Consider the following 26,935-nt stretch of genomic DNA (forward strand, 5'->3'; position numbering starts at 1 on the left):
TTCTTCCTTAAGGTTTACTCATTTGTTTATTTTAAAAACAATGTTTGAGTTGAACAAGTTGTTTTTAGCTTTACAGTAATATGTTTATGAGGTGTAGTAGAAAAATCACTGGCCTTGGAGTTAAGAGTTAGGAGACCTGGATTTGAATCTGGGTTCTGATGGTAGCTCTGTGACCAGAGGCAAACAGCTAATTTCTCCGTTCCTCAGTTTCCTGATCTGTAATATGAGGGGAAATGATCATTGCACTACCTATCTCATAGGCTTGTTATAAGGATAGCTCTTGGAACACCTGAAAGAATTATATAAATTAGTTATCTGTGCTTCCAGAACCTATCTGGAATGCAAGCAAAAGTTATTTGATGGAATAGATCTGTAGATAATAACATGCTACAGTTAAAATAAGACACTTTAAATGACTTTAATAAGGAATTTCTGGATGATTATTTTTCTTTCGCTTTATCATCTTTCACTAAAATTTCCCTTAGGATATGAAATACCTAATTAGGAGAAATATTTTATGGTACATATCAACAATGTGAGAAGAGATATTGAAGCACTAAAATCACCTGTTTTAGAATTTCCAGTTACAATGGTGATTTAAAAGTTGTAGAGGAATCTTACCTGTAGGCTAACAAAGCTTTAGAAAGGGCAGCACATTGAATGGTAATCAACAAATCTGAAGGTAAGTTGGTCAGAGGGAGAATCAATAAGTGCCTTCATCCAGTGTAGGACTGCACAAAAGCAAACATCCAGAAGCCTGCAGGCATTCTTGGCAACAGTATAGATAAGTAGGCCCAAAGCTAGCAAGCACTTGGGCTGGGTGTGCTTGTTCTGACGGGGAAGCGGCGTGGGGATTGGAGAGTGGCACCATTCTGGCAGAGAAGCTGGAGGGGGAACAAAAGCTGGCTTCACTCTGTGTAGGATGCTTTGGGGGCTTGAATGGCACATGCCCTGACTATCAATACCCTATAGGGGCCTGAAGACTCTAATGTTCTCACCCCATATAATCTGGGGTTGTGCTATGATAGTGCTATGTTTACAGGCATACCTGGTGAGGTAGACCTGGATGTAGGAATCCAGGAAATCGCAGTCAGAACCAAACAGGGTCCAGCTACATCATCCAGGAGTATTGCAGGTGGAAGAGCCTGTCCGTGGCACAAATTCCTATTACTAGGAACTGAACTGGAGGTATGAATAAAAAAGAGAGGAAACCAAACATTGAAGAAATCCTGTGTGCCAAGAGATAAACTCATAAGAAAAGAGTGATCCCACGATAAGTACAATCACAAGAAAGGGGGAAAATACTTGACCACAAAGACAAGAAGACAATAAGGAAGAAATTAAGCAAGAGATTAAAAATAAAATTACATGTGAATAAAAGTTCTTGAGGAAGGAAAGGGGATAAGTAGCTTAGAATAGAAGATTGAAATTCTTACCCAAATGGCTGTTTTTCTTAAAATTAGAGTGGAACAAACAAAAGTCAATAACTCTAGGAGACAGTAATACTTATTAGAAGGAAATCCAAAGATCGAAAAAGGTAGAGGATATCGTTAGGTTTCTAATATCAACAACAACTGATCTGGAAAACATGTCAAGGAAGAATAAATTGAGTATTATCAGATTCCCTGAAAACCATGACCAAACAAAAAACTTCAACACTATATTTCAAGAAATCATAAATAAAACTGCCATGATCCATTAGGAGCAGCCCAGTGGCATAGTGGATAGAACACCAAACCTGGAGTCAGGAGGAACTAAGTTCAAATCTGGCCTCAGATATTTATTAGCTGTGTGACCCCAGGCAAGTCACTTAACCCTGTTGGCATCAGTAAAATGAGGTGGAGAAGGAAATGGCAGACCACTCCAGCATATTTGCCAAGAAAACCACAAATGGGGTCATGAAGAGTCATATGTGACTGGACAACAACTGATCTATTAAAATCAAAGGGTAAAATGAAAATAGGAAAAAATCACTGGTGACCTCCTAAAAACAAAAAACCGTAAATTAAAAATGCCTAGGAATGTCATAGTCAAAATCCAGAGCTTCCAGGTTATAAAAAATACAAATAACCAGAAAGAAATTTTTAAGTACCAAAGAGCTGTAGTCAGGATCAAATAAAGCTTGACAGCAACTAATAAAGAGGAGAAAATCTTTGAGCATGATATTCCAAAGAGCAGAAAATAAAGGCTTGCATTCAAGAATTATAAGACTGAGTTTAATCCTAGAAGGGGAAAGTGGACTTCCAATAGAAAATGTCACACTTTCCTGGTAAGACTAAGTAGATACTTTAAAAAGCAAAGACAGGAGTCAGTAGAAATTTAGGGAGGAGGCTAAAGTTTGATGACAGACTTATGTTTTAAGAAGTGAGAAGGCAATGTCCCGTCAGAATCCTGATGCCTTCAGAGGTCAGAGAGGACTTTAAATAAGGTAAATCAGGAGATTTTGGATGGTTTTTTTGTTCCTTTTTGATAATCTTAAAAGAGGAAAGTAAAGGGAGGGATAAAGGAATACACTAGGAAAGAAATGAGGAAGACAGATTAACTTACTATTTCTCTTAATTAGAGTACAGTATAAAAAGAAGATTGAGCCCACATGTGTGCACACACAGAGATTTTGGTATAGAATTAGATTAAGCTTATTAGGGAAATGGGCAGGGGCAGAGAAAAGGGTTGAAGGGAAGTTTAAGAGAAAAGAGTTGGAAAGAAATGGTCACAAGCAAAATGAACTTCCTCTTTGGAGAATGAATTGTAAAGGCGGTATTGAAAAGGATCTGGATGAGGTAAAGAGAAGGGCAGTTGAGTGGAACATGATCATTTTAGTTACAGATAATGTTAGTCATATTCTATTTCTTTCACTACCTTCTTTGTAAGTATGGGACAGGACAAAAAGAAGAAAAACATATAGGAGAATATGAAAGAGGGAAATATACAACAATCATCTACCTTGAATGTGGAAGGGATGAACTGAACCATAAAATGGAAGAGGATAGCAGAATGGAGTAGAAAACTAACATAACTCAATGATATGAAGAACACCTAAAACATAAACATTCATACAATATAATATGTGGTTAAATAACTGACTAGAAAGAATTATATTATTCTTCAGGTGAACTAACAGAAGCATGGGGGGGCAATTGCTATCTCAAACAAAGGAGCTATGTTCAAAGACAGCATAGATCATGAATAGTATCAATAGAAAAAAATGAGAAATTGGGGACACCTTATACATATACTCTTGAAGACATAACATCTAAGTGCTTAAAGGGAATGTTAATCAAATTACATGGAAAAAGAGACAAGAAAACTATAATTGTGACCCTTTGAAAAAAATTAAACAAGAAAGAAATTAGGGACCTGAGCAGAATTTTAGGGTGCTATGTTATAGATGCCTTGTGATTACAGAATTAAAAGATGTTTCTGGCACCTTTACAAAAATTGACCATGTGGTAGGGCATGGAAACCTCATACACAAATGAAGAATATTAAATACATACTTAATGACCACAATGCAATGAAAGTCCTGATCAATGAAAGGCCTTTAAAGAGAGAAATTAACCTTAATGGATACTAAATAATTTAATCCCTAAGAATTGCTAGGTCATAGAATAAACCCATAGAATCAATAAATAATTTCATCAAAGAGAATAACAACAAAATGAAACCACATAGCCAAACTTTTGGGGAGCAATCAAAGGAGCCCTTAGGGAAAATGGACATTTCTAAGTATTTCATTGAGAGAGAAAGAACAGATCAGTGAATTAAGCATGCAAGGAAGGAAGGAAGAAAAAAGAAAACCTCAACTAAACACAAAATAGAAATTTGGAAAACTCATAGAAGATAAGACAAGAAAAAAATTAAGTTGATAAAACTAGAAGCTGTTTAAAAATTAATAAGCTATTAGGAACTTTGATTTTAGGGAATGAGAAGAAAAACAGATTGCCAGTACTGAAAAAGAAGAAAAAGAATTCATGTCTAATGAAGAGGAAGTAAGGGAATTCATTGGAAGCATTCTGCCAATTATATTCCAACAGAATTGATAAATGGAATGGATGACTTAAAAAAATATATCATACTTGCATTAATAGAAGAAATATAAAAATTAAAATTACCTCAGAAAAACATAGAAAATCCATTAATGAATTCTCAGAGTAATATTTATACAAGTGAATTCTATCACATATTCAAATGACAGTTTCAATAATTGACAAACTGTAAAAATGGGAAAATAAGGGATATTTATATCATATATATGTACATATACATATGTATATCTTCTATAACCCAAATACAATCTTGACACCTAAACCAGAGAGAATTAAATCACAGAAAGAAAACCATAGGCACATATTCCTAGTGAATATTGGCACAAAAATATCAAATAATAAGTTGCCAAAAAAGCTGCAGTAAAATATGTAAAAGATTATGCATGATGATCAGGGTAGATATACATACATACATACATACACACACACATATATATATATCATGTTAGTTATAAAAACAATAACAATCACATGATAAAAATAATCACAGGAAAAGCTTTTAACAAACTATAACACCCATTTTTATTTTTTTAAGGGAGAGAGATAAATGAACTTTTCTTTAATAAATGGTTAATAATATCTAAGACCAAGAGTTCAACATTATATGTAAGGAAGAAGTCCTTTTCTATAAAATGAGGAATAAGGCAAGGATGTCCTGTATTGTCACTGTTATTTGACCTAACTGCTTAGCTACAGCAGGAAAAAGAGATGAAGGGAATAAGTATGGGCGAAGAACAAATGAAAGAATCTTTTTGCAGGTGATATGATGGTTTACTTAGAGAATCCTAGAGATTCAGCTAAAAAGTTAATCGAAACACTTAATAACTTAAGTGTCAGTGTATAAAATAAACACATAATTTATCAGACTTCATATATATATATATAAAATCATCTAAACTCAGTAGGAGATGGAAAGAGAAATTTCAGTCTTATTAATTACAGAATATTTAAAATATTTAGAAGTCCACTAGCCAAGACAGTATCATCAAGGACCCAATCATAATAGGAGGGCCTTCTGTACAGGTTCTTAGATCTGCTTTTCTAAAAGGAAAAGTAACTTTTGAGGGGTCAGCAATCACTTTAATCAATAATTCTCTTAGTTTAGGGGGAAAAGTCAGCACCCTGAACTTCAGAGAAGATACAAACAGAGAAATAAAGACCAACAAACAGGGCTTCCAATTGTCTGACCATAAGCAATACATACATCACAGATCAACAGACAGAGTCAACTATCTGACCATTTCATACGTACATAATTACCAGAGAGAAGCACCAACATCTGGGTTTTCAAAGGGCTGGTGGGTGGGGAGGCTTAGCAGCTTCCCAGAGTCTCAAGTGGCAAACAAACCTTCTTCCAAAATCTAAGCCCCAAAGTAAAGCCTCACCTCAGAGTTTTTATACACTTTTCAGAGCCAGAGGGCATCACAACCCTTGAGAACTAGTGCCTCCTTAGAAATTAACAAAAGGTGTGAGCCTTCCTACAAAACAAATGTCCCCTAATCAAACTTCCTTTAATGAGCAGGCCCATTAATGGATGGGGAAGATCTTTAACTCTCATAATTACAATTACAAAGATTCATTCAGGAATTAAATGCATACTTTGTCAAAATGGTCTTTGCAGAAATATAGACCTAAATGATTGGAGAGACATTAATTGCTTATGGTTAGACTGTACCAAAATAATAAAAATGACAATAGACTAAGGGTCCTTAACTTGAAGTCCATAAACTTGGTTTTTCAAATAATTTTGATTTCAAATATTTTGATATAATTGATTTTATTTGTAATCCTGTGTATTTTATTTTATGAATATAAACACATTCCAAGAGTGGTGTTTGCAGACTTCCCCAGACTACCAAACAGTCCATGATACAATAAGGGTTAGATGAATTTTCTTAAAGACCATACCAGACTACAAAAAGGTTACCCCACAGAACTTGGAAAAATGATAATAAAATTCATCTGAGTGGGGTGGGGGTTAGGGGGGAGAATGTCAAGAATCTTAAGGAAAATAAACAAATTAGAAGAATATGGAAAAAATACCTGTCAGATCTATGGATAAGTGAAGAGTTCACGACTGAACAAGATAGAGAAGTCTACAGTAAGTAAAATTGACAGTTTTGTTTACATAAACTTTTAAAAATTTCTTCAAGGAAAACCAACACAGCTATGATTATAAAAGAAGCAGGTAAATGGGGGAAAGTCTCTGCAGCAAGTTTCTTTGTTAAAGGTCTTATTTCTAAAACATATAGGGAGAAAGTCTGCAAGTCCTCCAAGGAGAGGAGTGTGATACTTGTAATACATATCATCATGTCTTTCTAGAAGCAGGCTCTTCCCAGTGGGGATTGCTACTTTTACACATTCATTCAATCATTCTTTTATTCATTCTGTCTTCTTTTTCTTTATTCTCTCAGGTCCTGTAGAGAAAGTATTAATGGGGTACTTGGTTCCTAAAAGCTGGAAGTTTCATTCATATTTAGAGACAAATAAGATTCACGTTAACTTGGCCATTTTAGTGCGGGAGCTGGGACAGAGTGTGGGGATGTTTAGTGGAAACATAAAATGGTACCCATGAGCGATTTAGGGGTGTAGAAACAGACTAGAGGCTAGGGATCCTACCAAAATGAGATGAATTCTGGGACTGTAGAGAGTAGCGCTGTTGTAAAGGGAGGGATAAGAGACAGTTCTAGAAGAATTCCCTCCTTTTCTATCTTCTTCTCTTCCAGCCTGTCAGTGGTCAGTCCCTGGGGAGGGAACTTTTGGTACTTGAAATGGTCCAGCCACCTGATTATTACATATGTAAGGGATGTAAGTAAGGGATAGATAGCCTTTGCTTTTTTTCTGACAAAAAAAAAGCTCAATTTCAGCCACTTGAATGTTGAAGGGAGCTTGAGGGGGTGGGGAAATGGAGGCCAGGATAAATATCAAGCTCCCCATCAAACTGGCCACGAAATCTATTACCAGAAGCTGTTGAGAGAGCAAAGCACCACCATTTCCATCTGCAAAATGAGCGCTGTAATTACCCATATCGTGACTGGAAGAAAGTAGGTTGTGGGATCTCTTTCAGTTCTTTCAAACTGCAACTTTCCCAAGGAAAAACCAGGCTTATCATTCTTTTTCTCTGTATTTCAGAAAAGAGGTGATGATTTTGAAACTGTTTCCTTCTGGCTGTCAAACACATGCCGATTTTTGCACTGTTTGAAGCAATACAGCGGAGAAGAGGTGAGAATACCTTTCCCTAATATTTCCTGTTCATTTTTAGAAGATCAGATTCAACATGGTTTGGAGCATCAGAAAATATTGTTGAATATTCATTGCACTTGTACAATAAGCCCTTGCCTGAGTTCTTCACTCCCATAGTTTATACTCAGAGGCAGTATAGCAGATGAAATACACTTCCCATCACCCAGCTGAAATCTGAAGGAAGACACTGGAACAGTCTTTGGGAGGACCAAAGACGAGAAGAATGTCTTTTTGGCTATTGCTTTGATGCAGCATTTGTACTGGGCCTGTTTGTAGTTCGGTGTATTCATCACTTACTTGGTTTTTCTCAAGAGAATTCAATCCAACAAACATTAATGCCGACTATTTCTAAGGTCCTGGAAACACAAAAAGTTTCTCAGCTTTCCAGGAGGTAGGGCAGACTTTCTCAAGGTTGGAACTTGCCCCCTTATGTGAGTGAGAGGATTCAGAATATTATGCCCAGTGTATACAATGCTAGAATTGAAGGGAGAGCCCAAATCAGAGAATATTTAAATTCGGTCATTATTTCTTAGGGGCCTGTGGTGTGTAGCACCTCGTACTAGTCAGTTTGCAAAGATTCAAAGTTTGGATGAGATAGTCCTTTTTTTGGGGGGGAGGGGGGTGGGTTGGGGAGGAGAGTGGGACTACAATCTGGTAGAGCCATCCTTTTCTTGAGAAAAGCTCAGAGGCTCCTGGCAGAGGTTGGTGCACCAAAGTGAATGTGACAGATGAACAAGGCCTCTGATTTTTGATACAATGTGTTCCTGGAGAATTGCCATAAAGGGAATTACAGTAAAGCAAAATCTGGACATTTGGGCATCCCATTGAAATCACTGAGTGAATGAATGGTTAAAGGTGAGAAGAAATGAAATATAGATCACCAAGAGCATGAAGTGAACAGAGAAGCAAAACAAGAAGTAGAAAAAAGTGGGAGCTGCCCATGGTTTGCTTGAACCGGTTTAAACTCCCTCATGAAAGCCAATTGTTAGATTTTCAGTGTGAGCATCTACACCTGGGAAATTCGCAAATGTGACAAATCAGTTTATTATTATTATGTAATGGAGAAAATGTTAATCATGCAGATTAAGGCTAAAAGTATTTATTGAATACATTTTCCCTCTGGAGAGCCTGTTGGTAAACATTTCCTGGCACACCTCTGTCTCTTTCTGTGTAGAATTCCATTTAAACAAATACTATCAAAATACCCATTTTTGCATAACAAGGCTTTTTCTATGTCAAAGCCACATGCATATCAGTTTGCCTAGTATGGACATAATTGTGTCTGATAAATGAAAACACTTTAATAACAGATCATCATAAATGCCTTAACATTCAGCCGTGTTTGACAGTGGTCATGTTACTCTGTTTGCAGAGATTAGCGCTCAGGACTTTTGATATTTTAGTGTACAGTAGTGAAGCTGACATTTTAATTAAAAAGCCCAAGTGTATGCTAAGTCTTGGGATTTTTTACACATCCCTGCCCTACCCCTCAGTTTTTAATTTTTATTTATTTATTTTGCTTGATGAGAAAAGGTGACAAAGAGCCTTGACTTGCAGGCTGACAAAATTAGATGTGATCCAGTAGGCAGTTAGAAGTAGAAAAGAGACATGCTGACGATAGTTTCTGAGAGAGATTATTCTAACAAACACAAGCCAGAGAGCCCCTGGACAAGAAGGCTGGCTAACATGCTGCTACAGTCATCCAGGTGTGCATGGAAAGCCTTAAACCATGGTGGTAGCCACGGAAGTGGAAAGAAATGGAAGAGGGAGGGATCAATTCCTTTTATCAAGGAAAGAGAAATTGTTCTAAAATTGGAATGAGAAAAATGGTATTTTGCTTCTGGAAAATCAATCTTTCCTTACAAATTTAGGGATTTATGAAGCACAATACACCTCGTCAGAATGAACACTGCCTCACCAACTTTGATCTGGCTGAGTATCGGCAGGTGCTGAGCGACTTGGCGATTCAGATCTATCAGCAGCTTGTTCGAGTGTTAGAGAACATCCTTCAGCCAATGATTGGTAAGATTAAAAGGGGAATGAAATACGATTATAATGAGGAATATCATTAGCATGATACTGGTTTGCGAGGATGCTGTGTTGAAAGTAGGCTCCATCTGTTGTAGCACTCTACAGTAAATAAGTCGTGCGGAATCACCCCCTAGATATTCTTACCTAATAGCAGATCACCTCCTAAGACAACTAGCCTTTTCCTGTGATCAAAATAAAACGTGTCAGCCCTTGGCAACCTGAGTATTCACCCAAAGTATTCACCTAAATACTCTTCCTAAAGATGGTCTTCCAAGAAATTTAGTTATTAGATTCTACACACAAATTACATAAGGATTTTTGTAATTAAATGTTACTCCATTTGTTATCACTAACAAACACTTTGGGTCAGCAATCCAATCAGAAAATTATTAGATAACCTAGATCACTGGTGTCAAACTCAAATAGAAATGGATCCCTGGAATTGTACGTTCACTTAGAAAACCACAAATTAACATTATCTATGTTATGTTATTTTTTTGCTAAATATTTCTAAATTACATTTTAATCTAGTTCAAAAGTCCTTAGGGCTGCTTGACATTTGTAGGCAGTGGATTAACTGTCATGGTTAACTGGGGACATCTTTTAGTCACCTTATCTCTATGTTTTTAGTTATCCCAGCACAGTAGGATCATAGATTTAGCGCTGGAAGGGACCTTAATCATCAAGACCACCCCTTTATTTTGCAGTTAAGACCAAACCCCAGAAAGGCTAAATCACTGGTGCAGTGTCACACAGTTACAAGCAGAGCTAAGATGTGAACCCGGATCCTCTGATGCTTTCTACTGCACCATATTTTTTGGCTTCCTTGTGATATATGCTAAAAGCTTCTATCCTTGCAAATCAATTTAAAATCAGTCTAACCTAAGGTTAAGATGTACTTTATAGAAATGATGGAGGCTAAACTTGCTCACTTGCCACAGGCACTTGTTAATTTGGTGTAGTATAACACACACGCGCACACGCGCACACACACACACACACACACACACACACACACACACACACAGACTGCAGACTTCCCAATCACTCAGCACACATTTATTAAGTCTCACCAATGCCCTAGAAGCAGCTAGGTGGTTCAAGAGTTAGACCCATGGACCTGAAGTCAGGAAGACCTGAGTTCAAATCTGACCTCAGGCACTCACTAGCAGTGTGACCTTGGGCAAGTCACTTAATCTCTGTTTGTCTTAATCCTCTGGATACAGAAATGGCAAACCACTTCAGTATCCTTGCCAAGAAAACCCATGAACAGTACAGTCCCGTGGCATCACAAAGAGTCAAGAAACAACTGAATAACAACATAGTCTTAGGCTATACTAGGTGCTCAAATCAAAATACAACAAATGAAATCATCCCTATGAAAGAAGCTTACATTTTAATAGGAAAGACAAGTACATATGTCAGTATAAATAAGGAAAATATGATGAGGATGAATCCCAAATAATTAAATACGGACTAGAGTTGAATCTTGACGGAAGAGTGAGGTTTCTATTGCAAGAAAAGCACATTCCCAGCATGTGGGACAGCCTGCCAAGGTACTGAGATGAGAGATGGACTATTGTCTGTGAGGGACAGAGAGCAAGTCAGTGTGAGGAGGTTTCAGAGTGTGGGAGGGAGAAGAATGTACCCTGGGACTGGAAAGAGAGGTTGGAAGCAGGTTGTAAAGGGCTTTTAAAGCTCAACAGAGGAGGCAGCTAGGTGTTGTACTGCGTAGTGCTGGGCCTCAAATCAGGCAGACCCACCTTGAGTTCAAATCTATCTCCAGACACTTACTAGTTGCATGACCCTGGGCAAGTCAGTTAACCCTTTTACAACTTAAAAAAAAAGCCAAACAGAGGAGTTTAAATTTGGTCCTAGAGATAATAGGGAGATATTAGGAAGCCACTGAACTTGAAGTAAGGGAGTAGCATGGTCAAATCATGATGGACTTGGAATCAGAAAGTCCTAGGTTCAAATCCTGCCTGTTATTTAGGAATAGTTTGACTCTGACCCACTCACTTGACTTTCCTGAGTTTTAGTTTCCTCACTTAAAAGATAAAGGAGCTGGACTTGATGGCCTCTTTAGAGGCCCTTCCGACTCTGAATCTAGGACTCTAAAATCTTCTGCATTTATGGAAAGTCCCTTAGGCAGCGCTGTGGAGGCTGGTCTGCAATAGGCCCACAGGCCTGCAGTGTCCGGAGTAGGCTGCAGCTGTGGTCTAGGCATGAGGCGATGAGGCCTGCACTAGGGGCAGTGGGCAGCGTTAGAGGAGAGAGGGGCTCTGAGAGATGTGATGAGGGCAGAGATGCTAGGCCATGCCAACAGCTTGTGTATGGGTGGTGAGAGAGAGTGAAGAGGCAGGGACGACAGCTCAGTGCCAGTCTTGGAGACTTTCGACAAGTTTAGAAAGCCAGAAGGCAATGCTTCTTTACCTTGTCCTAATGATGACCTAAGAGCTATGTGATTTAAAGTAATGTCCTTGAAACAGTTACTAGGCTGAGATCTGATACCAGATCACAACAGATCTCCCTAATTTGCCTTGGCCACTGGCAACCCCACTTTAAAAGATGGAGACCCTTTGAAATGATTGAAGACTGTATGACATAATAGGTTTGTAAGGAGCCACAGCAGCTTAAGTATGGTGACTGAGCAGGTTGTCTTCCTGCTGTTGCTGCCTGCAGGGGGAGTTGTTCCACTTAGCAGAGCAAGACGGTGTGTTTATGTAGGTGCATGCATGAGTGTGAATATGTGATTCGTGACATTCCCTCCTGAATGTGTGCACTCGTGTGTACATTTATCTGTATATGTGCGACTTGATGTCCTTCTGCATGTGAATGGACAAGTACGTGCCTTTGAATAGGTGAATGCATGTGGTAAGAACCTGAGGAGAAGAAGAAGCCAAACAGAAATATCAGGCAGTAAAAATTATGAGCTACTAAAAAGAATGTACAACTCTAATGTGAAGTCGGGAAGACTAGGCTTCATAAGTTCAAATCTGGCCTCAGACTCTCACTAGCTGTGTGACCCTGGGTAAGTCACTTAATCCTCTTTGCTTCAGTTCCTCCTCTGTAAAATGAACTGGAGAAGGAAAAGTCAAACCATTCCATGATATTGGAACCCCATTTGGGGTCACCAAGAGTCAGACATGACTGAAACAACTGAACAACAACAAAACATAGGTGTATCCTCAACATACTATGCCATGTCAGCCTTCTCCTGTGTTATTTGAGCAAGTTTTCCCCAGTGCTTTCCCCATTTCCTTTCTTCAGTCTTAATTCTCTTTGCCACCCCCATTTTCCAGAATAGTCACCAATTAACCAACTCTTGGCATGAAGGCTTATGGGGAGCATAAAACTCCTCCCTAAGGACCTCTCTGGACTTTGAAAAGATGGAATCTAGTCCTTGGTAGAGACAAGAGAAAGTTTAGCTCAGCCAGCTCTTCTCGTTTCCATTAATAAAAAAATGGCTTTATTGCCAGTCAAAAAGTTGGCTTTTGACCTCTACACCATTCCCAGTTTCGATTGCAGGTGCAAGCTAAGGAACTGAAAAGAATCCAGTTAGTGGGTAGGCATTAAAGGCAGAAAGGAAAAGATTTTGAATTAATTGTACCAAGCAAACTCTTCATCAAGACTGCCCCCAAGTTCCCTGCTTCTTTTTTTATATGACCATTTGTCCTTCTCGTTCTGACATGACTGTGGCATGCAAAAGACCTGCTACTACAGTATTTTCTGTGATGTTCATTTGTTTTCCTTCATTAGTGTGACTGGGAATTAGAAAACAATGTCCAATGAGAGCCTGGGCAAGTTTAGATGACATTTTTGAAAAGACAAGTCATGCACAAATAATGTAACAAGCATTAAATTTTCTTTGCATCGTTGACATTTTCCTGAAGTTAAATTGGGCTTTCAGCTGTGTGATGAGGAAAAATTCAAAGGAGGTTGTTGCTTTGAAGTTTCAGTTCACATGTCATGAGTCTCCTTTAATTTTTGAAGTTTTTACTTCCCCTCAAAACAAAGGCTACACACCTTTTCCCAGAAAATCATTAATTTGATCATGGTTTGTGTTTGAGATGGGTAGGAAGTCTGTCTTTTGGATCGGATATGAAAGCAAGTATACAGGGGTAACAACTTATGCAGTCATCCTTTTTTTTTTTTTTTTACTGAGAACTTACCAGCTCAAGATAAAATGGCACCGTCATTTGCAAAGTTAAGCTTTCGTGAAAGATTTCGGAGGATTTTCCCCTGAAATGCAGTCTAGTAGGGCCCCCACTGCCAGAGACTGTTAGATTTCACACAAAATAGCGTTAATAATGCTCAGACAGTACTTTCGCACTTAAAAACCACTTTCATCACCACCATTCTACGAAATAGATCGTGTAAGTAGGCTTGGTGGATAGAACACTGGGTCTGGAGTTAGGAAGACCCAAGTTCAAAGCCCACTCAAATACTTACTACTGTGTGACGTTGGGCAAGTCACTTAACCTCTGTTTTGCTTTAATCCACTGGAGAAGGAAATGGCAAGGCCGTCTAGTATCTTTGCCAAGAAAATCCTACATGGACACTACTGAACAGCTCTGCAACAACAACTCCACTTTTCACATGAGAGCAATGAGTCTCAGAGACGTTGTGTCCACAAGTGTCTGAAGTCAGATTTCAGTCTAGACCTCACCTGTCTCCAAGTCTCCTGTTCTTTCCACCTTCCATACGGGCTCTTCGTAACTGAAATGGAAGCGTTTACAGAGGGATAGCTAGGAAGTTAGGAAAGGGGTATGGATAGGAAAAATAGCACAGTTATTCGCTGTGGTAGACAGTTACTATCCTTTTATAGTAGTTTGAAAACATCCCCCTTAAGATTAAGATATACTTCATACTAAGACTAAGAAACACTGAGTAGAACTGATACCATGTCAAGTTGCCACAGGCACTTAAATTTGTAAAAGGCCACTTTTGGGCTACACAGCCTACAAGGGGACCTACAAGTCTGAGATTCTGTGAATTGAGAGTAGATTATGTTTTAATAAGCAATTGTTTTCTTTCATATCCACCATAAGAGCTTTGGGTTACATGGCTGAAGTTGACCAAAAGCTTTTATGCCTATGTAATTAAAATAATGTTTTACTAAATTTGTTTGCTTTCGTAAAGCAGATAAAATTTATTTTTTAAAGCATAATTGCACATCAATTTTCCACTTAGCTACCCCTTCTAAGAAATTTCTTAGACTAAACCATCAAGATTTTCAGACTTCAGGGAATGAAGCACCATAAGTAACACTAACAAAACTCCTGTCTTTTAAAATTCTGAGCCTCCACTTTTCTTATGTATGTTCTGATGTTGTAGGAGTTATGAGAGCATTCTGCAGCACGTACTATGCACAAGGCACAGATCAGTGATTTGGGCTTTACAGTATCCCTGGGAGTTACAGTGTCTTGAAATTTGGATCTTTTAGCTTTGGCTAAACTGTCTTAGCAGATTATACTCAATAGGCCCTGCTCTTATAGGCCTTTCTTTGAAAACAGGAGTGTAAATTTATTGTCCACATTGCATGAAAGTATACATTGATCACCCGGGAAAAATCTTAGGCCAGATTCTGTTATGTAATCATTTATGAAGTGCCTACTACGTGCGAGACGCTAGAGATAAAAAGATAAAAATGAGAACAAGCCTTGCCTTCAAAACTCCTACTATGAGAAAACAAGCAAAACAGAAGTAAATACAAAATATTTCCAAAGTCAATGCAAAGTAGTCAGAAAAGTAGACGAATCATTTCCCACCAAAATGTCAGCCTGTGTCAAACAGATAATTACTTTCTAAAGATTTAGCATTGATAATTCCTATTTGCAGGCCCCAGAGCTAGGCTGAAGGGAAATGAACAGGACTAAAGTTCAAGAGAAGGAAAGATCCACCTCCCATCCGAATGGGAGAAAATTCGAAAAAGAAGCAGAGATTGCAATTTGCAGAGAAAATTTGTTAGAAAAGTTAGGATAGCAGCGGAATGGACAGTCTCGGAATTGGAATGTACCTTCGAGGTCGTCTTCCCAAGGTGCAGTGGAAGGAGTGCTGGAGCTTTAGTCAGAAGAATCTGAGTTTAGATCCTTCCCGACATTTACTAGCCATGTGACCCTGGGCAACCTCTGTCTGCCTCAGTTTCCTCATTTGTAAAATCAGGATAATAAATAAACCCATCTCCCAGTGTTGTTGTGAGGATCAAACGAAATGATGTTTGCCAAGTACTCTGAAGCTCTGTGTAACTGCTAGTTTTTGTGATGATGATTCTCGTTGTTACTGCTTTATTTAGTGTTCCACTCTGTATGTGTGTGGAGCACTTTTTCCTACATGTAACACTTTACATGTGACATTTTAATGCTTAGATTTTTTTTTTTTTTGCACAGCATAAGCAAGTTTCTTTACTTGTCTTGTATTTTGACACTTAAACCTTGCAGTTTGCATGTTTCCAGCTGTGGTGACTCTGTTCTTATCCCAAATCAGTTTCCGGCATGCTGGAGCACGAAACCATCCAGGGAGTATCAGGGGTGAAGCCCACTGGGCTACGGAAGAGGACCTCTAGCATCGCAGACGAAGGCACCTATACATTGGACTCCATCCTTCGGCAGCTTAACTCCTTCCATTCAGTCATGTGTCAGCACGGAATGGATCCAGAATTGATCAAGCAAGTGGTCAAGCAGATGTTCTACATTGTGGGTGCCATTACTTTGAATAATCTCCTTCTACGAAAGGATATGTGCTCTTGGAGTAAGGGCATGCAGATCAGGTGAGCAAAACTAGACCTTGTCTCCTCTGAAATCCAATGCCCAGAAAACTGGGGGGTGCATTCTTTGGGACATTTCACTGACCTACCTTGATCAGGATATGACTGCTAACATATTCAGAACATCAAACTAATATGTTATAATATTTCTGAAGAAGATCCAATATTGGGTGCTAAGAGGCCAGAAATCAAAGAAAGAATGGAGATGAAGCCTCTTAACATTCCCCGTCATCTAACCTGTCCTCTTTTATCCACTCTTTGATTTCACAAAATCTCATTGATTTTACACTCAACTGTACTTTGCCAGTGTCCACACTTTGTGGGAGTAGGAAGTATTAAAAGGTGGGAGCATGGCTTTTTTTTTTAACCAGGTAAGATATTGAAAACTCTGTTGCCAAATTTCAACATTATATATTTTCAAAAAGAAAAATGTGGTACAGTCAATAGTGAGAATACAAAATAACCATGTGAAAGCCCACACATTCCATTAGATTCTTTGCAATGGCAGGTGAAGAAAAGGAAAACCCTCCAACACCTTAAATGAGCCCTCTTTGGCAGAGTATGGGAGAATTTGAAGAAGAGTCACTTAGGATGGGCAAACTTGGATGGGATACCAGCTGGATCATCATAGGAAGTTTCCATGTCAGTACAGAGCACTGGAATCTGATATTGAAGATCTCTAGATTTACACTTCTATGTCACTAAATTTACTGGAGGGAAGTCCATGTTCTTATACATGTGAATACTTCCACAATACCCCTCCGAGCTGAAAACCAAAACCAAAACCACTGATACGTGCGATGCCATCTCAATCCAGATTACTTACCTAACAATTTCTCTTTCTGTGTATGTGTGTCATATTGAATGCTATACACAGTGCCAGAACAAAGACCTCATCTTTTAGACTTGACCAAGTGCCTTCTGAGCGTACCTTCTAATGTGTAACTATTTAAATAAAAATTATAATGCCTATTCTGTGCACAGTTACAAAGTTCAGATAGCTTATTCATTTTTCTTAATATTGATCCTGAATGTTAACTTCCCTGACTTCCTCCTGAAACTCCGAGGTGTTTGGCTAGCTCCGCTTCTTTTTATGTGTGGTGGTGTTCCCCTTGAACACAAGGCCCACGGTGTCTGCTCTGAATACATCAGTGACCAGAAGAGCGATTTTACCTCAAAATGCCCCACTTCAAACCTTATGCTGTGCTGTTACGCAATAAAGAAACACATCTCTGAAACTGCAATGGGAAACAAAAAAAAGTTCTGATGGGAGTGTGGGAATTATTCATTTTATAGAAATGTGGTTTATAATTAGCTTTTCAGGGTGCCTTTATTCCATAGAGCAAGAGTCACTTTGAGTTTCCATTGGCTTTTTTTCCTGTTTCATTCCACTTGTTTTTTGATAGAATGACTCCATCTCCATCTCCAATTTAATACATTAAGATCGTCTAATCATTTAATTTCTTAGGATCACAATCGAGAGTGCACAAGCTATTTATGATGATTTTAAGTGGAGCAAAAATACTGCCTGTCATATTCTCTTTGAAAGTTCTGACAAGGTTGCTGAAAGTCTGAACGGATCTTCGTGACAGCCATGAGACACGCCTTCTCAAACTTCTGTTCACACAGGTACAATGTCAGTCAACTGGAGGAATGGCTCCGTGACAAAAATCTCATGAACAGTGGGGCCAAGGAGACGCTCGAGCCCCTTATTCAGGCTGCCCAGCTTTTGCAGGTGAAGAAGAAGACGGATGAAGACGCTGAAGCCATCTGCTCCATGTGTAATGCTTTAACTACTGCACAGGTAAAACATCTTTCTTTTATTTTTAATGAAAATGTTATATAGCATTTTATGGTATCCTGGGACCTAAAAAGGTCAAAGTTCATCCTTCAGGGGTTCTTAAGAGTGTCTGTGTGTCTGTGAGATGGACGTTTCTAGCAGTCAGGTGAAGCCTATGGACACTTTCTCAGAATAACATCTTAAAATATAGAATTGCAAAGGAAACATTATATTAAAATACAGTTATTAAAATATTTTTAAAACAAATATACAGACCTCTGGGGATCCTTTATCAAATTATAGGTAAAACTTTTATGTAACATTTATGGGTATACAATGTATACTTAACGACTATGAAGCACTTTCACGTGTAGTCTCTCACTTGATTCTCCCTAAAGCCCTGTGAGGTAGGTAGAGTGCCAGTTATTATCCTCATGCTAAGCTCCTGTTTACATAACCTCTTTTTTTCTCTTGCTTTGAAGCCTATGGGAAAATCTGATTGAACTTAAGAAATTTGTTTTTTGGCCAACTTCTAATGACTATAGTTCTATAGTGGCTAGAGGACTAGCCTGAGAAAAGCATCTGCTCAAATCTTACACCTGGCCCAGGCTGGTTCTGTGACCGTGCCTAAGGCCCAAACGCTCTCAGTGTTCCAGGCATCTGTCAGAGACGATGAGAGACAGACGAGTTTCTGGTTTGTATTGGTAAATAATTTCCCTAATGGAAACTCTCTGCTTGAATGAAATACAAGTCTGGATAGCATCCCCCACCTAAAAAAATATATTAATCAAGTCACTTTTATTTATTTATTTTGCTTCCTTAGCCTATAAAATTTTACTTGTTACTTACAAATTTCACTTGGACCAGTTTGGTTAGATCATTATTGTTATTTTTAAAATTCTAGCTCCTTTTGGTCTGGTGTCCTCCAGGCAGCTAGTTGTTACAGTGAGTGAAGAACTAGGTCAAGAGTCAGGAAAAGCTGAATTCAAACCCAGCCTCAGTCACTTAATAGCTGTGTTACCTCAGGCACGTTATGTAACTGCTGTTTGTCTGGTTTTTTTTAACTATAAAATGGGAATAATAACAGTACATACCTCACAGAGTTGTTGTAAGGGTCAACTGAGATAATATTTGTAAAGTGCTTGGCACAGTGACTGGCACATAGTAGGTGCGTGCTTGGCACAGTGACTGGCACATAGTAGGTGCGTGCTTGGCACAGTGACTGGCACGTAGTAGGTGCGTGCTTGGCACAGTGACTGGCACGTAGTAGGTGCGTGCTTGGCACAGTGACTGGCACGTAGTAGGTGCGTGCTTGGCACAGTGACTGGCACGTAGTAGGTGCATGCTTGGCACAGTGACTGGCACATAGTAGGTGCTTCATAGTCATCCTCAAACTTTAACAGACATTAGCCCATAGACCTCTAACATACCATATGTCCTTTGCATTCAAACAGCACCTTTTAAACTTCAACCTGCCATTCATCTTCTTCATAATTTTGCTGGATAGATAGATGGATAGATAGCACTTTACATTTTCAAAGTGCTTTCACAGAAAAAGTTTTTGTAAAGGTGAAATGAAAATTTTGGATAGATAGTAGCCCATTTTACAGATGAGGACGACTTAGAATTTAAAGTTATATCTTCTAAATCCAGGGTTCTTTCTACTATACCATGCTGCCTCGTACAGATCAAATCACTCTGTGAAATTATTTCTGTAATTTCCATGGGAAAAACCACAAATCTCCTTTATAATTAAAACAATTTCATAGAATTTTAAGCTTCCCATACCAATAATTTTATTTTATTTTTGTAAAGTCTGTGGGCTCTAACTACTTATTAGAATGTAATTCCTGTCAATTCCTCTATAACACATTGCAGTTATTCACATTCATTATTTACAATTACTGTTTTATTTTAAATGTGTGACTGAAGTGCAGTAGGAAGAAACATTTGTTGGCATGTGTGTATTTTTTTATTGGACCAAACATTATGCTTTAGCTAGAGTGAAGATATACTGTCATTTATCTGACAATAATCTGAAAACAATACTTTTCTTCTAGATTGTAAAAGTTTTGAATTTGTACACACCAGTTAATGAATTTGAAGAAAGAGTCTCTGTATCATTTATACGTACTATACAGGTAAGATGCTGGGTTTCATTTCTTCCTTTTTTTGGTTGCCTTATTACTGATTTATTCTTTTAAATGGTTTTTGAATGAATATTTGATGTTTTAATTGAAAAGAATTTCATTTCCCTCTGTTCTCTTTGTTTTAATTGTCATTAAATTTTGTGTGTCACCATTTGTTGGTGATTTTTTAAAAGTTTGCATATATCTAGAAAAATGAATTGATTTTTAAAACTTCAGGACTACTGTATAATAAGATAAAAATTAGTACTTTTGCAAGTAATTTTGTTAATCTTTTAATCAAATAATCCTTTGTAGCTCCGTGACCTGTTTCTTATCTTTTCATTTCTCTAGATGCGTTTACGAGACAGGAAAGACTCTCCTCAGCTGCTCATGGATGCGAAACATATCTTCCCTGTTACCTTCCCTTTTAACCCATCCTCCCTTGCACTAGAAACCATTCAGATCCCAACCAGCCTGGGCCTGGGCTTCATTGCAAGAGTGTGAACCAGGACACATCCACAGGCAGATGCTGCTGACAATAGCTTCTTGCTTGAAATAAGAACCCATTATTTCCAGTGAGCTATTGAAAACACATTTTTAAAAAAGAAAAAATCCTGCGTGTTTCCTAAACTATAGGTGGATAACTGGAAATCTCTTTAGAATCCCTGAACTGCCCTGGATAGAAAAGCATGTTCTAGTACGACACATTGCTTTCAGAGTGACATTTCCATATTCGACCTTTTAGGCATCCAGAGCTGGAATACAGGTGGATGGCAAAAAAGAAGCAAAGAGTCATCAGCTGCCAGAATCCATTTTCAGTCCTTAGCACCTCATTTAAATGGCATAAACTAACATTTATTCGCTGTGTGAGTTGTTGGTAAACAGGGAGCAATGAGGACCACCTTCAGGCTACCTGGAAGACTTGAAAGAAAAAGAAACCCTAGTTAAATACGTAGTAATTTAGGCATCAATTATGTTTATCACTTGTCAAACTGGAATGGAGAAATAAACTGGCAATCTATAAAGTAATTTTTCAAATAACTTCCTTATTTGTGATCATGTCACTATAACATAAAGTGTGAGATGTCGAGAGATTTCTTGGTTTTACTGTATGGCATAGTATTCATTGGTTTGTATCATAGTTTACCAGGCATTTGAAACTGTTGCTGCTTATGGTTTCTTTTAAATGTGAACAGTATTCTTCTTAGGCACTACCGTAATAATATTCTCTTTTATCTGCTTTGTTTACAATCCAATACAGCTCATTATTCTAACTGGATCATATGCAGTTGTCGATGAATAACAACTCACAAGACAATGGTCACCAAGCACAAGTAGCACACTGGAAGTCACAGAGTCATTTTTAAGGAGTCTTATTAAAATATTTGCTATGTAGAGGGTAGGATTAACAAAATGATTTGTCTAATTTATTCAGAATTTTGTTGTGTATGTGTATATGTATACACATGTATTTATGTGTATAAATATATATAATAATGTTTGTGCTGGGTTGATATCACTTCAGTCTTCTGTAAAGTGTCTGGTTTTAGTTGTTGAATGAGATATTACAGTGCATGTTTTTACATTCGATGTGAGTTTCTTTGGTTCATTTCTCCAACACGTAATCTCAGTCAGGTATGTAGAAAAGAAAGTTGGAATGTAATCATGATCCAGATTTGCATGATTGTCTTGAGACAGATTAGTCTATGAATTACAAATAAGAAAATGTACAATAAATATTTAATTATTCTCGAGCTTTGCAGCGACAGCATCTGCTCTCAGGTAGCCCTGGACACCTGAGAAGGAAGTTGGATGTTGTGAAATTTTGCAAAGGATTTTGTTTACAGGCACCAAAATCTATGTGGAAAAGTTTGATGCTGTAATTCTAATTGGGATCCTCTCCAGGATTTTTTTTCCTCAGATCATTCAGTAAAATTAAATTCTCATTTTGAGATGTACAAAACCAGATCTTCAGGATTTCATCACAAGCTCTATTCTCAAGTAGTATTTTGTGGTCAGATGACATAACTGTTAGATTCTCTTATAAGATTACCTATATTGTTGAAGTATAATGTAAAATATTATGATTAGAAAATGAACATTTTCAATTTGATGACAAAGTTTATTAGGAAAGGAAAAATACTGTACTGTGGTCATGTGATCTACCAGGCCTTAGCCTCCTCATCTATAAACTGAGGGGATTGGTCTAGATCAAGGGCCTTGATATTTGTCTGTGTGATGAGAAACCTATGAGTGTATCAGCCATATGAAATCTTTACAGTTAAAATTACTGATTGATCCCATCCTTCTAGCATGATACATGGCTGCCATCCATTACACACTGGTAGGAGCAGACAGGTGATTCAGCCCTACCTACTCTTTTCATAAGATAAAAAACAACTGGGGACTGAAAATCTCAGCTGAGCCCCTGGAATGGGCTCAGGCAGGCCACCAGCTGAATGTCTCATCTGTAGGTGATATTTAAGGTCTCTCCCAGATTTAAAAAAAAAAATTCTCGGACAACTTTTTAACAGGAGTTTGAAACTTAACTTACGAAGTCAGTTTGCTGTCTGCTGGACAGACCAGTATGCACCAGTTTTTAAATGGGTTTTGAAATTGAGGCTACAGTTTTCATCAGGAATAAGGAAGCTGACTTGACATCAACAAAAATTGAGATAAATACTTGGCTGAAGATATGATGTGGTGTATGGTCTTAAAGATAATCCCCAAAGTGATCTACATAAATACCTATGCATTCTGCATATAGACAGTCCCAAGACTGTGTGACTCCGTGGCCTGATGCTTCAGGTTGCCTCACAGTACATCAGGAAACAAGGCACATCCCCCTCCCCCCCCCGAACTTAATTTGGATACTTTATAAAAATAATCCATTTGTCTCTAGTTTGGGTGGTCTTAAGTGAAAAATTTTAGATACTACTTCAGCTAGATTATCACTATGACTTCTTGATTGTTGATTTATCTTTGAAAACTACATGACATATCTTCTAGCAGATCTTCTGTGTATTATCATTTCATTAAATCCTTTGATGCTATCCCTATCTGTACTGTCACTCCTGTATGAAGCCTGTTAGTTCAGTAGTAACTACAAGAGAAGACCTTGTAAACTAAAAAAAAAAATCATTATCTCCCCATCTCAAGCATGATGTGTTCTATAAAGCTGGAAAATTAAAGAAAAAGTACATGCAGCTCTGCTAATCATTCCTATGAGCTGGAGAGATGCTGCTGCTCGTTACCCAGCACACAGTAGGAAATATGGCGCCATGATGTAAGTGCTTAGCAGTTTTCCCAGTTCTTCTTGGATAAGGTCTTATAGTTATTCATTATTTTTTTTTAAATTCTAAAAACACTAAAATACCCATATTTATAGTTAAAGGGACAGACCTAAGTGTAAATGATTCACAAATTATTTGCCATTTGGTAATTATTTTACTTCATCATGGTGAATATTTGAGAGTTGGCTATAGGTCAAATCAATTTACAGCAGATTGGGGAATGGGGCATAAAAATGTTTGTTGTCCTGGAATTTTGCTGTAATCCTTGTAGCTAGATATCTCATTCCCAGTGCCCAGGACCACCACCTTTAGGTTCAGTGGTCCCCACCAACTTCTCATCACCACAGGGATCAACAACAAAGGCCTTTTCTTACAAATTACTGTAACTTTCCTCTCCCAGGCTCTCAGATCTCTCGGCCAAAGACACTGACAGACGTCCTTCTCACATGTCCCATTAATGACACGTTCACTTTTCCTCTCATTGCCTGCCTATAGGCTGATGATCCTTAGGGTTGCTTGAACTGCCATAGAGAAAAGCAGGCCACAAATTGAGACTTATTAAAGAGTGATTCCTCTAAAAATTCCCTAGGTGAGAGAAATAGAAAAATAAGGTACATATTTGTAAAATGCTTTATAGTTTTCAGAAAATTTTAACACATGGAATTTGATCCTCACCATGATCTTGTCAATGAGCTGAAGGAAGGCAGTGGAGTGATTTACTGCTTAAGGTCTCACACAGTCAAGGACAGAACCAGGATTAAGAACCCAGGTCTTTGGATTCCTGGTTCAGCTTGTTTTACACTAAGCCCTAAGTAAGCAGTGGGAAAAGAGGAAAATGAGGAAATCTATTCACTGGTGATTTTGAATAGGTTTCTATTATGATTTTTCTTAATTCAGTAAGCATTTGTTAAGCACCCACTATGAGCCAGTCCTATGCTAAGTGCTGGGAATAAAAGACAAAAATCCTTGTTCTCAAGGAGCTCACATTTTACCCAGATAAGGCAGATAAATAAACACAAAGTAATTGGTAGGGGAATGGAGACCACTAATAACAGGGCATGGGGAGAAAACCAAGAAAGGCCTTCTCTAGGAGACAGCATTTGAACTAGGCCTTGCAGACGGCTAGAATTTCAAGAGAGATGAGAGCATTTCAGGCAATGGGGTGGGAATAGGGAAAGTCCCTGTACCAAAGTTAGTCATGTCACGCAATCAGCTATTGGATTTTATTTTCCCATTAGGGTAAGGAAAGCTGGAAGAAAGAAAGCATGTGTTCAGTACTTTATATGAATGATTTGTCAGAGTGAGCTCAAAGTTCCTACTCAGTTCTTCGCTAGTTATATTTTTGTTAGAGTGGCATCTATTATGAGGATATATGTTGTAATAGAATTTGACTTGTGTGATAATTTAATGCTCCATGGAAACACTTGAGTTCATCTCATGAAAAACATTTCTGTACTAAGCATTAATTAGCTCTAGAGAACCAGAATCAGTAATGCCCCTGGACTGAAGGCTGCTGACAGCAGTCCATTTCTCAATTACCAGTTCAAAGCCTTCCAATATACTTTTGCAGTGGTCTTAGAATGATGCTGAATCTCGGCTAATAGGGTCCAGTAAGGCTCCTGTAATAGCATGGAATAGGCTATTATATAGCATATTACGCCTATTACTCCTATAATCAGCTGTAGCTTTGGGGCCCAGGCAGAAGTGGTAGACCACTGTGGCAGCATCTGAAGAGTGACCAATGGTCGGATTATGAATATGCATCTAATGAGAGGTACTAGCATCTAGCCAGTCAATGCTGCATTTCTTGGGGTAGTAGCTTCTTATGGGGGTGAAAGTGTGTCTAAGCATGAATGTGCATCAGAGAACCCCATATATCTGGCTACATATTTATGTAGGGTAGGGTTGTGGATTTGCGTAATTTATTAGGCTGGGCTATGGAGCCCACTTCTGCTATTTTCCCTTACAGAGCTTCCTTAAGTTCACTACTACTGTTTCTCTAGGAGGATGGCCCTGTCAAGGGAAGTTATTGAGGCCTTTTACTCATTTGTGTGTGTATATATGTATGTGTACATGTTCTCTTGATTTGAGGAAGCCAGTGTGGCTCCCTACTATCCTGCCAGTCTTCTCTTCCTTTCTTTCTCCTTTTCTCCTTTCCCCCTCCTCCATCCTTACTGATATCTTCGGTAGACTCTGAACAAGAACAGAAATCATGGTAGAGAAGAGATCTGAGCCAGTGAAGTGTCAGCTCAAAGATGGTACCTGAAGCAGTGATGAACGCATTAGGGAATTACAGAGACAGGACAAAGACTCAGTTGTAGTTAAAGTTTTCATCTACCAATAAGCGTCACCTCATGAAGGTCCAAGGATGCAATGATTTTAAACCTTCAATGTATATTGTTTTTTATTTTATTTTTTTTAAAACCCTGGTCTGCTGATTGATTAAAAACAGGTAATAGTGCTGGAAATGATATTTTTTATCCATTATTATGATATCAAAACTTTTTAACTTAAAGTTACAATATCTATTGCTTGTAGGTCAAGAACTGAGAAATGCTGAATGAAAATATCTGCCGAAATATATTTTTGTGATTTTTAAAGGTTTGTTTTGTAATTTTCACACATATGAAAATTGTGGTTTATCTTTGCAGGTATCGTTGTTGGACTCCAAGATTAACTGTCATTTCTTTTGTATCACACTGTGTTGTTTGGTATATTTTGAAAAACAGTGTTTTTAAGTTGAAATTTGTGTGTTTCATAATTTAATGCTTGGCAGGTCAGTATTTTTACATGCATTTTTCAGAGGCGAGAATTTCTAAAAATGAAATTATCACATATGTGTGACTTTAGTGCTAAATTTCAGCTCTGTTGAATGTGAACTTTCAAAATATATACTTATTTTCTTGAAAGACAAATGTTCTCACATGATCTAGACATGTATCAGATGTCATAACATGTGGCTGCTGGTAAAGTTGTGTTGGTTAGAGTACTGAGAAAATGTTTAGTTGTAGGTTTCCCCCTTAAAATTTAAAATGGCTCAAAATGTGTTACACAAAAATTAGTTGATTGGCTGTTTTACTGGGATGCTTAGAATTGTACATCTTTTAACAGCTGTTTTACAGACATTGTTCTGTTTCATTCTACTGAATTTAAAGAGGGTGTCCTAATTTGTGTTATATGTGAGATGTGATAGAGTTCATCTTTGAAACATTCATTCCATTAAAGAGAAAATAGTAGTGCCAAGAAGCTGATGGTCATTATCATTTAATTCCCATTTGAAACTGAAGACATTTCAGTATAATATATAAGAACTGATTTTTTTTTTTAAAAAGGAAAGTTGATAATTCACCTCATGTCAACCAAGGGCCTTTGAAAAATGGGTTTTCGCTGGATATCTCTATAGTACTTAGATGAAAACCAAAACCATATCAACATGACGTATATGCTCTAAGCTGTTGTAGTTGTCTGATGTTGTACTTAGTCGATGTGTGCATCATGAAACACTGTATTCCTAGTTACCATAGAAAAGAATTATTCAAATAAAGATACAGATATGTTTGTTTGTCTTTCTGTGAGTACACAAACAGGACATTTTAAAATTTTACTGTAGAGGAGACCTAGCCAATTACAAATGTTACTCTTATTCA

General features: G+C 37.9%; 1 protein-coding gene across 4 annotated transcripts in view; it reads left to right on the forward strand.

The window, feature by feature from the left end:
* The window catches only part of MYO5A (myosin VA), a 232,399-nt gene extending 205,553 nt beyond the window's left edge, over positions 1-26,846 (forward strand). For all 4 annotated transcript variants that reach the window (XM_072623295.1, XM_072623296.1, XM_072623297.1 and 1 more), the window contains 6 exons: positions 7,179-7,268; positions 9,161-9,311; positions 15,807-16,089; positions 17,716-17,890; positions 19,927-20,007; positions 20,347-26,846. In XM_072623295.1, the coding sequence (XP_072479396.1) occupies positions 7,179-7,268; positions 9,161-9,311; positions 15,807-16,089; positions 17,716-17,890; positions 19,927-20,007; positions 20,347-20,499 (933 nt within the window). In that variant the 3' untranslated portion in view covers positions 20,500-26,846. The remainder of the gene's footprint in view (positions 1-7,178; positions 7,269-9,160; positions 9,312-15,806; positions 16,090-17,715; positions 17,891-19,926; positions 20,008-20,346) is intronic.
* Positions 26,847-26,935: the final 89 nt, after the last annotated feature.

This window comes from Notamacropus eugenii, chromosome 7 (genome assembly GCF_028372415.1).
Source record: "Notamacropus eugenii isolate mMacEug1 chromosome 7, mMacEug1.pri_v2, whole genome shotgun sequence".
NCBI lineage: Eukaryota > Metazoa > Chordata > Mammalia > Diprotodontia > Macropodidae > Notamacropus > Notamacropus eugenii.